General features: G+C 45.2%; 2 protein-coding genes across 2 annotated transcripts; both read right to left on the bottom strand.

Moving 5' to 3' along the window:
- Positions 1-4,188: 4,188 nt before the first annotated feature.
- LOC105697005 (putative nuclease HARBI1) lies at positions 4,189-5,257 on the bottom strand. The gene is made up of 2 exons (XM_012419929.1): positions 5,190-5,257; positions 4,189-4,592 (listed from the first exon to the last, which is right to left on the bottom strand). Exon 2 carries the CDS (start codon positions 4,561-4,563, stop codon positions 4,189-4,191), a length of 375 nt encoding a protein of 124 aa, XP_012275352.1. The 5' UTR covers positions 4,564-4,592; positions 5,190-5,257.
- On the bottom strand, positions 4,870-5,932 carry LOC111674118 (putative nuclease HARBI1). Its single transcript, XM_023433320.1, has 6 exons — positions 5,866-5,932; positions 5,699-5,718; positions 5,407-5,603; positions 5,190-5,337; positions 5,011-5,119; positions 4,870-4,940 (listed from the first exon to the last, which is right to left on the bottom strand). Exons 1-6 carry the CDS (start codon positions 5,930-5,932, stop codon positions 4,870-4,872), a joined length of 612 nt encoding a protein of 203 aa, XP_023289088.1.
- Between the last annotated feature and the right edge of the window lie 6,209 nt (positions 5,933-12,141).

The following is a 12,141-nucleotide window of genomic DNA, read 5'->3' as shown; positions in this document are numbered from 1 at the left end:
CCGTGGCAAAGGACTCTAATTTTACACGACTACAAGATCTCCGCGCCGAAAACCAAAACAATTCATAAATTTTCGGGGGACGATCACTTCAAAATATCTCGAAGATGGCACTTTTCCCGCCGCGGGCCCTAACCATTCACAAACCGGCGTGAGAAAAATGATCCTACTAGACTCGAAAATTAGTCTCGGCGGAAATCAAAACCGTTCACAAACTTCCGACAGACAAAGAAAATTAAGCTACAAAGAAACTCGAATTTCACGGCCAGACAATAGAAAAGTGGCCTTGAACTGCGCGCTTTTACTCTAACGGGGCGCGACAGAAAATTACGAAGAAAATGGCGAGAAAATTACAGGATTCAGAGAAAACTATGAGACACGATTCGAAGAAAACGAAAAAGTCGCTCTTGTGTCCGCTCGAGGAACCCCGCGGCCTCCCGAGAAGCTACCTCAAAACCCGACTTCCGCCCGTCGCAGGCCCCACCAGGGCAAACCGGAAGATCGCCCGCATGAGACTCACAAAGACCGACTACGCGGTACGCTTTTGCTCACCGGCGCGACACTATCCGGGCCCTACAACTTCGCGAATTAATCGGTGACTTTACGTATCGCGACTAGGGGTCCTCGATCGAGCACGTGGCACTTACTTAGGTTCAGAAAATTCGCCGGCCATTCGGCTGAATCCCTCGACGAGCCGGGAAGATCTTCGGGTCTCTGGTGGCGTGAGACAATTAGACAATGTTTTAGAAAACTATCAGGTGCAGGTCCGCTCGGTCCGACGATCGCAGGCAGAGAAGGTCGGGGCTCTCTAGGCGTTGTCCTATATAGGGCTTCGGTTGGCCAGTCCGAATCCCAATCGGCGCCGTTGATTGCCTGAGATGCCCCTTAGCACCAGATTTTCGGCGGAATCGGGGTGCGCCGGCCCGATTCCTAGGGCAGGGGGTTGCGGCGGCGCGATCACCGTGCTCGGTTGCTGGGCAACGGCGTTGCGCGCTTGGTGCACGTCCAGCTGCCGGCGATGCCACGGCCGTGCCGAGCGGTGGTCCGTCGGGTCCCGATGGGCCCTGGTCCTCTGGGCCTCCGATGTTTTCCCCTCCGGGGGATCCTGACTTACCCGGGGACGGACCGTTGGGTAAGCCCCGGGTACTCTGGCGAGGACTTGGCATCCACGCTTCGCCTCGTCGGTGGCAGCCAGGGTCATTAGAGCACCTGCCTCCTGGTCCAGCTCCTGGCCGGGCAGTCCTGCTGCCCCTGCGGGTGGCCGCACCCGAGCCTCCAGGGCCCGTCTGCGGCCCGCTCCCGCAGGCAAGGCCACCAGGGGGTGTAGCAGGGCCGACTTGCCCTCCGGGTGGATCCGACGAACGGGCCGTGTCACCGCGGCTGATGAGCTCTGTCCTGATGCTCTTGGCCGCCGAGGCTTCCTCGACGGCTTCTTTCTTCCAAGGTCGGGGCGACGAGCGGTAGCGCGCGCGCGAGCGCGATCTCCGAGAGGTCGCCGATGTTGACACTCCGGCCTAGTAACCGGAGCCTCGCTACGCGATACAGAAATTTGGCGAGATCTCGATCAACTCGCCAAAAATTCATTCCGAATATTTGCGAGTGCTAGAGAGCACGCCCGGGAACTCAAGAAATGAATGGATGACCCCTTATAGGAAATTGGGAAGAGTTCCCGCGGATCGCTAAATTAGGCTGCAACAAAATACTAAACCTAAATTGGTTATTAATTAGGCATGCTTTCCCTCTCCCTCGGGTCGGTGACCGTCGGACCTCGGACCCTGCAACTAAAGAATGCATAAAAAAAGATGTCGGAAGAAACTTGGGGTCGCCGTGGGGTGGCAAAAATATACCACGTCACACCACCTACAAAAATATTGTTATATGTTTTACTTATTTCGTGTCATTTTTGCAGTCTTGTTTATACAAAAGCATGCGCCGCTGAATAACGGAACTTTGTTTAAAGTCATTTCATACTTCTGCACGAGTGAATACGTAATCGTATAATTTAAAAGTTAATGAAAAGCTGTATGAAATCCTTATCATGTACATGGCCCTAAAAATTCTGCCAGGATTTCATTAGAATTTACTCCATCGGATTACGTGCAGCTCTAAAAAAAGAAAGAGACACTACCGCCACTACGAGTTATACTGTCGGTAACGTCTAAGGTAATTCGTTACCATATAAGTGTGGCGGCGTTACCGACGGCATATCTCAGTACCCGCAGCCTATGCAGATGCCGCTACAACTATTAGGGCCCCTTTTTTATCGACACCATCCAAGACCCAGGAGCCGATTCGGAGTTGCTTATCGCCTTTCACATCACCTTAAGCAGAGAAGCGTGATAGCAAAAGAAAAAATTACCGTATTAGAACAATTATTGATGAAAAAAAGCAATGCGTAGGATAAGCTTTATGAATGTAAGTAACGACAACGTCAAAATGATTCCTATAGACTGCAATTAACAAGAAGACTGACTTGCAAGATTTGTGCCAAAAATCATTATTCTTAAGTATACATTTGTTACGGGGCGGCCGAGCGGATGCGAGGCCGGGGTAATTTGGATGGAGATTACCCAAATCTTGCGCGTAACTATTATTTTAAAGTTTGTGAGGAGATTGATCCGAGCGGCTAGATCAATTCCTTTGGTGGGATCTAGGGGAGTGAGGAAAAAGGGGGGTGCGAACGAATGGCTATGTGGCTATAAGATTTGTATTTATTCGTACGCGAGGTCTGAACTACAGTCAGCTGGCACCCGAGTTGCCTTGACCTAATTTCTCTAGATTAATATACTTCCGCGTCGCGGCGGTTCGGGTGTCGCGATAGCGCGCTTTAGCGGCGGCAGGTTACTGGACGGAATTCTTGCTATTTCAATGGCGGCCTGCGCGTGATTCTATTTCGCGATGCTGAGATTCGAGCTCAGCTGTTTAATGGAAGTCGATGGATTCTTAATCTATCCGGTTAAGCGGAGCAAGGCATGGAAATCGCGATAATGGTTAGAATTCGATTTTGGTTGAAGATGAAGGGTTAATGAATAAACTAGAATGAAAATGAGGATGAATCGAGCTTGCGAAGAATCCTCTACCTGGCTTGTTCAGCGGCCGTAATCGGTAACAGTCTCTTTTGATCGACCCGGTCGGATGACTGTGCGTGCACACCTTCGTCCCGTGGCGTGCCCTAGGGTTGGAGGTCTCCTAGAAGCCTCCCGTCCAACGGAAGTCGCAGTGCCGCCGTCTAGTCCTGACTCGGTGGCTGGATCGCTGGAGTACCGGATGGCGCTACTGCAGCTCGCAGGATAGTGGTCCTTGGCAGGGAGTCCAATGGTCTCGGTCTCTGACTCGCTAGGAACGGAGTACCGGGGACCAGGAACTCCACTCGAAGTTTCGATGACGACTGACGTTGACTTATGTCAAATTGACTAAGGTTTCGACTAATGACTTAATGACTCTCGTCTTGATCGGACTGCTGGTTTTATTAGCAGGATGTTCCAATTGGTGGGGGCTTCCTAGAGCCCAGGTGAAGGTGACGTTTCTGAGTCGTGCTGATGCGTTGTGGAGTCATCAGGTTGTTTGCCCCGGGTCGGTCGGTGACTTTTGGAGCCGTTTGGCCGATGAACTCGTTGGATTCTTTCGCAAGGGTTTCGCCTTTCTGTACTCGGATTTCCATGGTTAGCTCCGGTGATTGAAAAATAGGGGTTTTCCCTATGTTAGGGTACGGAAGGTACCTACGTAATACATTACAATTATTATTTAAGTTTTTTCTGTACGTTTCTTCTGTAGGGAAGTTACGATAAACGCTGTTTCTTTAGTTTCTTAATAAAAGATCTATTATCAGTCCACTGTTTCTTAGCTGCCCTGCACTTCCGAATGATTTTCCTCTTTATCGCCTTATACATTTTTTGCCCTTCTTCATCTATGCGTATGTTTTTCATATATTCATATGTTTATTTTGTATCCTGTTCTTATGTTTTCGTCTTTCTTCTATTAGTCCTACAGTCTCGTTTGCTACCCAGGGTTTCCTAGTTTCGTTTTGTTTAAGACCTAATAAAAAAACCCTTGCTGCGGAATCTAGACACGTTTTAATGCAATTCCATTCCACCTCTAGGTAGATATCAAGGTAAGGAACAATGATATCGAGTTTCCAACGCATTCATAGTATGTATAAAGATATTTATTTTGAATCAAATGAAAAAGGCGTTACGCAACAAAATAGCGTCTTATTAAATTATCGCGAATTCTTCGTCCAGCAGCTAACTCAACATTTCTAATTGGAATGTTTTGCGCTTCATTTACCGCATTATCAAACATGCCGAAGTCTAACTCTTCCTCTTCCTCTTCTGGGTCAAGTCTACAGTTGTCCTGAATACACATGTTGTGCAACACTGCGCATGCATTAATGATCTTCGAGCACACGTCTGGCTGGTAATGCAGTACTCTGTGCTTCAACAAGCAACGAAATCTCATCTTCCAAAGTCCGTTGCATCGTTCAATAAGTGATCTTGTACATCTTTGCCGGGAGTTGTATCTCTGTACTGCCACATCGTCTTCATCGCCTCCAACCGGAGTCATCATCCACGGTCTTAGTGCATAACCGGAGTCACCTATAAATAAAACAAATTAACATCATAAACATTTCTCTCAAAACATGTCCAAGTATTATTTCGGGGATATTGTCACTTTCTGGACCAGTTTCGCGTATGATTGTACTTTGGTGCCCGAAGATTACTGACCATCGCGAGTATATTCGTGACCGGTCTGTAATGTTGTGTTCGAGCGTGGATGTACGGACTGGTTTTAGTTTGAAATCGTCGGGCCATGGCGTGTTAAGATATTTGATAAAGTTACACTTGGAAAAATTCTGGGTAACCAAAATGCAGGCTATTGAGTATTGAGTATTTTAACAGCAATGATCGCTTTATCGCAATGCGATGCTTTAACTACAGCTTGAACTGTTTGAAAGAAACAATAATAAATTTCGAAATATTATCAAACAAGAAGAAGTTGTGTCCCCGATTGTACATTTCTTGATTACAGGGACAACATTACTGTTGTTCCAAATATAAGAATCATGAGTGCTTCCAGAATATCGAGCATTTACATTTATTATTTTCAGATCTGGATCACATATCTGCAAATTATGTTTTAATAGCATTATCTACATAAATGTCTGGTTTAATTTTATAATTTTATTTTCTTACCAACTGGACGTTAATCGAATGACATCCTTTTCTATTAACGTAAATATGTTCCGGAAATTGTTGGTCATCTTTTGAAGGTGGGAAAATCGCTACATGTGTACAATCTATGCAACTAATTACACCAGGAAAGCGGTGTTCCACCCAAAATCTGTAAAAGTAACCTAATGTGGTTGAATATGTATAGACATGACTATACAAAATATAAGTTCTCCCTCACCTGTTACGCAACTGTTCTGCCTCCCCTATGTTCCTTGGGAAATGTACCCAAATGTCGAAAATTTGTAGCAAATTCAAAATATTTGTTACATTGTGAATGCATCTACTGACGGAGGGTTGATTTATTGCCATATTAACATTGCTTCCAATGCAATTTTGATAACTTCCGGATGCAAAAAACCGTAATGCAGTTAAAACCTTCAGAAGAAGATCGTTTTATTAAGAACAGAATATATGAATTTACGTATTATCTAAATTATCTAAATATACTTTTACGTATTATCTAAACTCACTTGTACAGTTGCGTCCAAAGCTGAAAAACGTGACGGTTCTGTAGAATTTTCTTCTACAATATTAATTACTCGTTCTGCCGTTTCTTTTTTCAACCTGAATAGTTTAACGAACTGGCATTATGGCAAGTCAAATGCATCATCCCGTTCTTGAAAACGTGGTCCTTCACCGAAATCATAAGCGTTTTCCAATTGCGCAGCGATATGAAGTTGTGCTACTATATTTTGCGGATCCATTATTGCTATAAATTTAATCAAATTAATAGTAAGTTAATTTATGATTTACAATTTTGTGTTAATTTCGAACAACTAAATTATTCTTACAATCTATTTACCTATGTTCAGTCAAACTTCACCAGAAACTTGTGTAATTACACTTTTTATTTCGATACAATTTTTTTCTTGACAATTGCGCTCTCCTAACCACCATGTCACATAACCTCAGTTTAAAGGAAAAGAATGCTTGTCCCTAGAATTCTCATATGCGATTTTCAGCTTCGAGTGGGTAGGACCCACTCGAGATGAAACGTTCGAGAATTCTCGTATACGACTTCACTGCCGTACGCGAGATGGACTCAAGAATATCGTTTTTGATCTCGCATGCGACATCTAGGATTCTCGCATGCAGCATCCAGGGTCTCAGTTTCAAGAATAGGGCCCCAGGGGCCGATTCGGAGTTGCTTATCGCTTTTCACATCACCTTAAAATTCCAAATCCAGTGCTCCAACGCTTTGAAATACTGCAGTCCTACTTCTTCATTGGCTTGCTATGCCCATTTCCGCAAATCTAAATCGTGAATAACACCAGCTTCAGTCTTTTGTTGAAAAATATTCAATACGTGTTCCGAAATTTTCAATAATTTACTCCTTCGCGAACCTCCTTTCTCGACAGTTTCTTCCCATCTAATTACATGTAAGAGAAATAATATTCTTGTAGTATTTTCAGTCATGAAATCAAGATATCTATTCCCTGACCTGTATAACAGCTGCAAAGTTTTGACTTTCTTAAATTTTTGTTTTACTGTCTCTAGAGAATATCTTTTCCTTTTTCCACTTTTCCAATAAGCAACTGCTTTCTCTTTGTACTCTAAATCCACTGTACCCCCTTCTTCCGGCACACATGACTCGTCCTCAATTTCAATAGTTTCTAACATTTTTTCGCGCGTTGGTTGTACTACATCGTCGACAAATTCAATCGAATGCGGTCTCTAAGATTTAAAAAATTCTAGGTTTCTCTTTTCCATTGAAAACGATGTACCTTGTTGACTTCTTCTAATTACATAGCTCAAAATATCATGCAATTCCGTTTTACGACTATTAGGAAATGTTTGCGAATAGTGTGTAACACCGTACGTTTTCATGAACAGAAGAACTTACAGGGTTTATTAAAATCATTTTCATAAATGACTATCAGCCAGGAAGTTCTACATTACATTCTTTAGAACTGACAATGTCGCGAAAAATCCAGTACTTATATTCATAATATTAATATTATCTTATGGGATTAATGAAACAAATAATATAATAGTAGCCACAATAATACGATATAAAATGATGAGTATTATGCGCAACGGGAATTGGTGTACTTTTGTCATTCCAATTGCGACAAGCGAAAAAAAAAACAAGTTTTCCGGTCTGTTTTATCTGTGGATAAGTCACATGTATCATATATTGTAATGGTATGCAGATTGGTCCGTGTCTATGCACCGAAAAACTGCATCCTTCGAGGATTCGAGCCTCACGATTCCTGAGACCGAAATTAATTTAAACTCAAATATATATAATAGAAAGAGACTAGCGAGAGAGCCAGGAGAGCGTTCATGAACGATCAGCTGAGCGCGTAAATATTATGCAGAATCGGGAGGCCTGTCGAACGAATTCGGATTTAGCAAGTTTTTATGTAGTTAGGGACTTTGCTTCCGCACCGTTTCGTGCGTTTTAGCAATTTAAAATCCTCAGAAATTGATTCACTTTCAGGATCGCTTTAATTAAATTAGGTGCAGTCCTAATCCAATTATCGCGTTTCCTGTTTTTCTGATTCTGGCTACAGGGAAGGGAAGTATGGGAATTTGACTCTCAGTGAGAACGGCTTATCCCATTATCGATGCGTTCTATAGTTCCATCATTCAATCAGCAGGATTGGGAATAATGGAATTTTAGGTTTTTGGATAAATTTGGACCATTAAGAACTTAGGGCAGTTACTCCCTAGTCCGTGCCCTAAGTTTGCCGATCTTCCTTTTTACTTGATCCGCGTGCAGAACTTTATTTCGAACGCAGGGCTATATGAACCTAAGGGAGTAAATTTGAGGTTCCTTTTTGAACCTTGTTTTGAGAATTCTAATCGTACTGTGGGCGTTGCTGATCAGCCTAAACGAAATCTATTTTTACTAAATGAGTTTTAATACCGGGTCGCGGACTACTTAGTTCCGCGAAACTATGATTCTTCCCGGAACTTGGCTCTACGGGGATTAGTACGACTTATTCTAGGTTAGCCAGTTGCGGACATTGACTGGTAATTAGGCTTGGTTTGTGGAAAAAGGTGTTCGCGAGAAAACATCGGGGGCCCCGAAGACCAGGGCCCATCGGGACCCGACGAACCACCGCTCGGCACGGCCGTGGCATCGCCGGCGGCTCGACGTGCGCCAGGCGCGCAAAGCCGTTGCCCAACAACCGCGCACGGAGATCGCGCCGCCGCAACCCCCTGCCCTAGGAATCGGGCCGGCGCAGGCCGATTCCGCCGAAAATCTGGTGCTAAGGGGCATCTCAACCAATCAACGTCGCCGATTGGGATTCGGACTGGCCAGCCGAAGCCCTATATAGGACAGCTCCTAGAGAGCCCCGATCTTCTCTGCCTACGACCGTCGGACCGAGCGGACCTGTGCTGAACAGTTTTCTTAAATTTGTCTTATTGTCTCCTGGGATTGAAGACCTTGAGGACCTTCTCGGCTCATCGAGGTACTTAGCCGAGGGGCCGGCGAGCGGCGGTGAATTTTCTTTAGTAAAGTAAGTGCCACGTGCCTATTCGAGGACCCCCTGTTGATAGTTAATAAAAATTAGAGTCTCCGGGTAACTTCGCTAGGTCGTAGGGCCCGGATCGTGTCGCGCCGGTGAGCGGAAGCGTACCGCGTAATCGATCTTCGTGAGTCTCACGCGGGCGATCTTCCGGTTTGCCCTGGTGGGGCCTGCGACTCACGGAAACCGGGATTTGAGTTAGCCTCTCGGGAGGCCGTGGGGTTCCTCGAGTGAACACAGGAGCGACTTTTCTTGTATTCTTCGAGTCGTGTCCTGTAATTTTCTAGCCATTTTTTGTATAATTTTCTGTCGCGCCCCTTTAAAGTAAAAGCGCGCAGTTCGAGTCATCTTTTCTATTGTCTGACCGTGAAATTCGAGTTCCTTTGTAGTTTAATTTTCTTTGTCTGGTGGAAGTTTGTGAACGGTTTTGACTTCCGCCGAGACTAATTTTCGAGTCCAGTAGAGTCATTTTTCTCACGCCGGTTTGTGAATGGTTTGGGCCCTCGGCGGGAAAAGTGCCCTTTTCGAGATATTTTGGAAGTAGTCGTTCCCCGAAAATTTGCGAATGGTTTTGATTTTCGGTGCGGAGATCTCATGATTGTGTTAATTTAGAGTCCTTTGTCACGGCCAGAAGTCGAGTCCTAGGCGCGTCCGGTATTTTTCCCTCGGGGTCGGAGGCGGAGAAGCCGTGCGGCGACCACGTGGTCGCCCGCGTCCGTGACCCATTTTCTTCCCCGGAAACCCGCTTTTCTTCCGGTCGAAGTTGCGATATGCTTGAGTTTGTTTCGCCAACTTTGGATTTTTAAGTTTAGTTTGCTGAATAATTTTGAGAGTAGGTTTGCGACTCGTCCGTCGAATGAATTTTGTACAACGTTGCGGAAATGTAGAGTCGAGAACATGTCGTGTAATTTCGAGTCCATTAGTCCATGAACGCGAGCGCGAGTATTTGAATTATTGAATTGTATTTTGAGTGTGTCCGATTTTTGAATTATTGAATTGTATTTTGAGTATGTCCGATTTTTGAACTATTGAATTGTATTTTGAGTGTGTCCGATTTTGAATTTAAGGTACGAAAATTGTTTATTATAGCGAACCCGTTACGTATTCTCTGTATGATTTGAATTACCGAATTGTTTTTGCCTTGTGGTCGATTGGAGCCCGCGGAAATAGATTTTCCGAGAGTTGACGAACCCTCGAATTTGTGTCGAGCGGAGCCCCTTTTGAATACTTCGCATTAAATTGTCTTTCCCGGCGATAAACCGGGAAAACTATTAAGTTTTTTAAGATATTTGATATTCTCTTGATTTTCTATTTCCTGCTTTAATTATCTCTCGCCTCATTGGCTCGCGAGAATTACCTTGCTAATTTAATTGCCTTTTGGGCGGCCTTCCGCCGAACCCTATTTTCATGTCGCATTTCTGTTTTCGCGCTTCATTTTGTTAATCTAATTATTTTCTGTTTCTTTTTATTGTTAGAGTAACTTTGTTAAAACTTGGTACCAAATCCGAATTCGTTTCTCTTTTGAGTGAGTGTGGCTGAATTCCCCTGTTTCCTCGAGCCTAAGATTAATTCCCCAAATTTGTTGAAGGTTTGTCCCCCGCATCTTGGTCTTACCCATGCCCTCTCCGAAACTTGGCGCGTGCGCGCTCTGAACTACTCGGCCGCGCCGCGACGATCGTCGAGACGGAGATCGTTCGAGCCTAGTCCTTTGAGTCAATTTGGAGTTTGTCGAGATTTGTTCGAGAGTACTGAAATTTTGAGTTGTTGAGATTTTCGCGAGTTGAGAGTTTGCCGTCGAGTATTTTTGGCCTCCGGGGAGGCCTGGCGCCCAACTTTGTGTCTCGTTCCCGAAACCGGGAAAAATAATTTTGAGTGGCTCGAACGGATCCGCCTAGATGATCGGGCGAAGGTAACGAGCAATCGTCCGGGCGCTGCGGGCCCGGAATTCCCCCCCGAACAAAGTGTCCGTTGTCGACACCGTTCCTCGTATTGTTAATATTCGTCACAATGTATATAGAGGCGCGAAACTCAGACCTAGTCATTATCTGCGATGTTCAGCCTGGCGTGTCAAATTGGACAATGAATGTTGTTTTTTGAACCTCTTGAATGAGTAAAGTGAGCTTTAACGGGGTCATCGAGAGTGGACGATTTTTCTGCATTTTTTAAGCTATGAACGAAACCGATTGGTTTATTTAATACATAGATGTGCACTTTTTAATATTTCACTTCGCTTGGGTCGCGTGAATTTTTCCGTCAACCGTTTCGGTGGCACCGCAGCGATCCAACCAATAGGCGATGGCCACGTGGCGCGGTCGTTTCAAATATCAATATAAGGGGCTCTCGCTCTTGTTCTGGCCCTTGTCCTCATCCTCTCGCCCTGTTGCATTGATTTTCGTCCTTCTCACTCCTCCTCACCCTCTTCCGCCCTTTCTCGCCCTTCCTTGCCCTTTTTCGCCCTTTCTCGCCAATTTACACCCTCTCTCGTCTTCTCGTCCTCTGCTATCATTCCTAGCCCTTCTTGGCCCTTTTTTGCCCTTTTTCGCCATTAAACGCCTTCGCCCTTTCCTGACGTTTTTCGACCCTTTTCGCCCGTTTTCGCCCTTCTTCGCCCCTCCCCCTCTCCCAACGTTTTTTGACCCTTTTCGACCCTTTTCGTCCTTTTTCACCCTTTTTCGCCCCTCTCCCTCTCCCAAGGTTTTTCGACTGTTACGAGGCTACCCGATTTTTCCTCTAAATAGAGAGGCGCGCATTCTATTAAGTATGAGTCAGTTATCGAAAAATAAATATCGAATCAAAAGCACGACAGTATCGTCAGATTAAATCGAAAAAATAACGAGTGGAACAATCATCGAGGAATTGTTTTGGCTTATTCGCACGCACTCCGCATCGAACTGCACTTTGGACCAAAACACGGACCTACTCTTCCGCCAACCTAGTGACTACCTCAGCACTTCCGATCAAACTTTGAACAACAAAATCCAGAAACAAAGGAACCGGACCCTGTCCCCACGGGCATCTCAAGGATAAAATCTCGTATAAAAGCAGTGCCGGAAAGCAGCCGCAACGCGCAGTAATATAGTAGCAGCAGTCTCAGGAACGAGGCTGGAGCTCTCTGAAGAGCTGACCGTACCGTGGTAACAGTTTTGCGTTTCGGTACTCCGACATCCACGAGCCAACAGTGAGAAGAACGACGGCGCTGCGAATTCCGGACCAGCGGGAGAATCTTAGGAAGCTCCAACCCTAGGGCACGCCCCTTTTTGAAGGCGTTCACGTGCAGTTCATCGCAACCGGCAGGACGTAGGAGAGACGTCACCGGAAGTAAAAGCCTCTGCGAAGCCAAGGTACAGGTCCTCTTCGAAGGGTTCCACTCTTTCATTATTGCACTCTTTTACTCTTTCATCACTCTATTTCGAACCCTATTCCAAATTACTAAC

Source organism: Orussus abietinus, unplaced genomic scaffold (genome assembly GCF_000612105.2).
Source record: "Orussus abietinus isolate OABI.00-Male unplaced genomic scaffold, Oabi_2.0 scaffold686, whole genome shotgun sequence".
Classification (NCBI taxonomy): Eukaryota; Metazoa; Arthropoda; class Insecta; order Hymenoptera; family Orussidae; genus Orussus; species Orussus abietinus.
This window is presented reverse-complemented; position numbering and strand designations above follow the sequence as displayed.

Coding starts and splice junctions, on each gene's coding strand:
- LOC105697005 (XM_012419929.1), bottom strand. CDS start 4,563: ATGATGACTCCGGTTGGAGGCGATGAAGACGATGTGGCAGTACAGAGA.
- LOC111674118 (XM_023433320.1), bottom strand. CDS start 5,932: ATGGATCCGCAAAATATAGTAGCACAACTTCATATCGCTGCGCAATTG. Junction 5,719..5,865: donor GGAAAACGCTTATGATTTCG/GTGAAGGACCAC, acceptor CACGTTTTTCAG/CTTTGGACGCAACTGTACAA. Junction 5,120..5,189: donor ATTCGATTAACGTCCAGTTG/GTAAGAAAATAA, acceptor CATAATTTGCAG/ATATGTGATCCAGATCTGAA.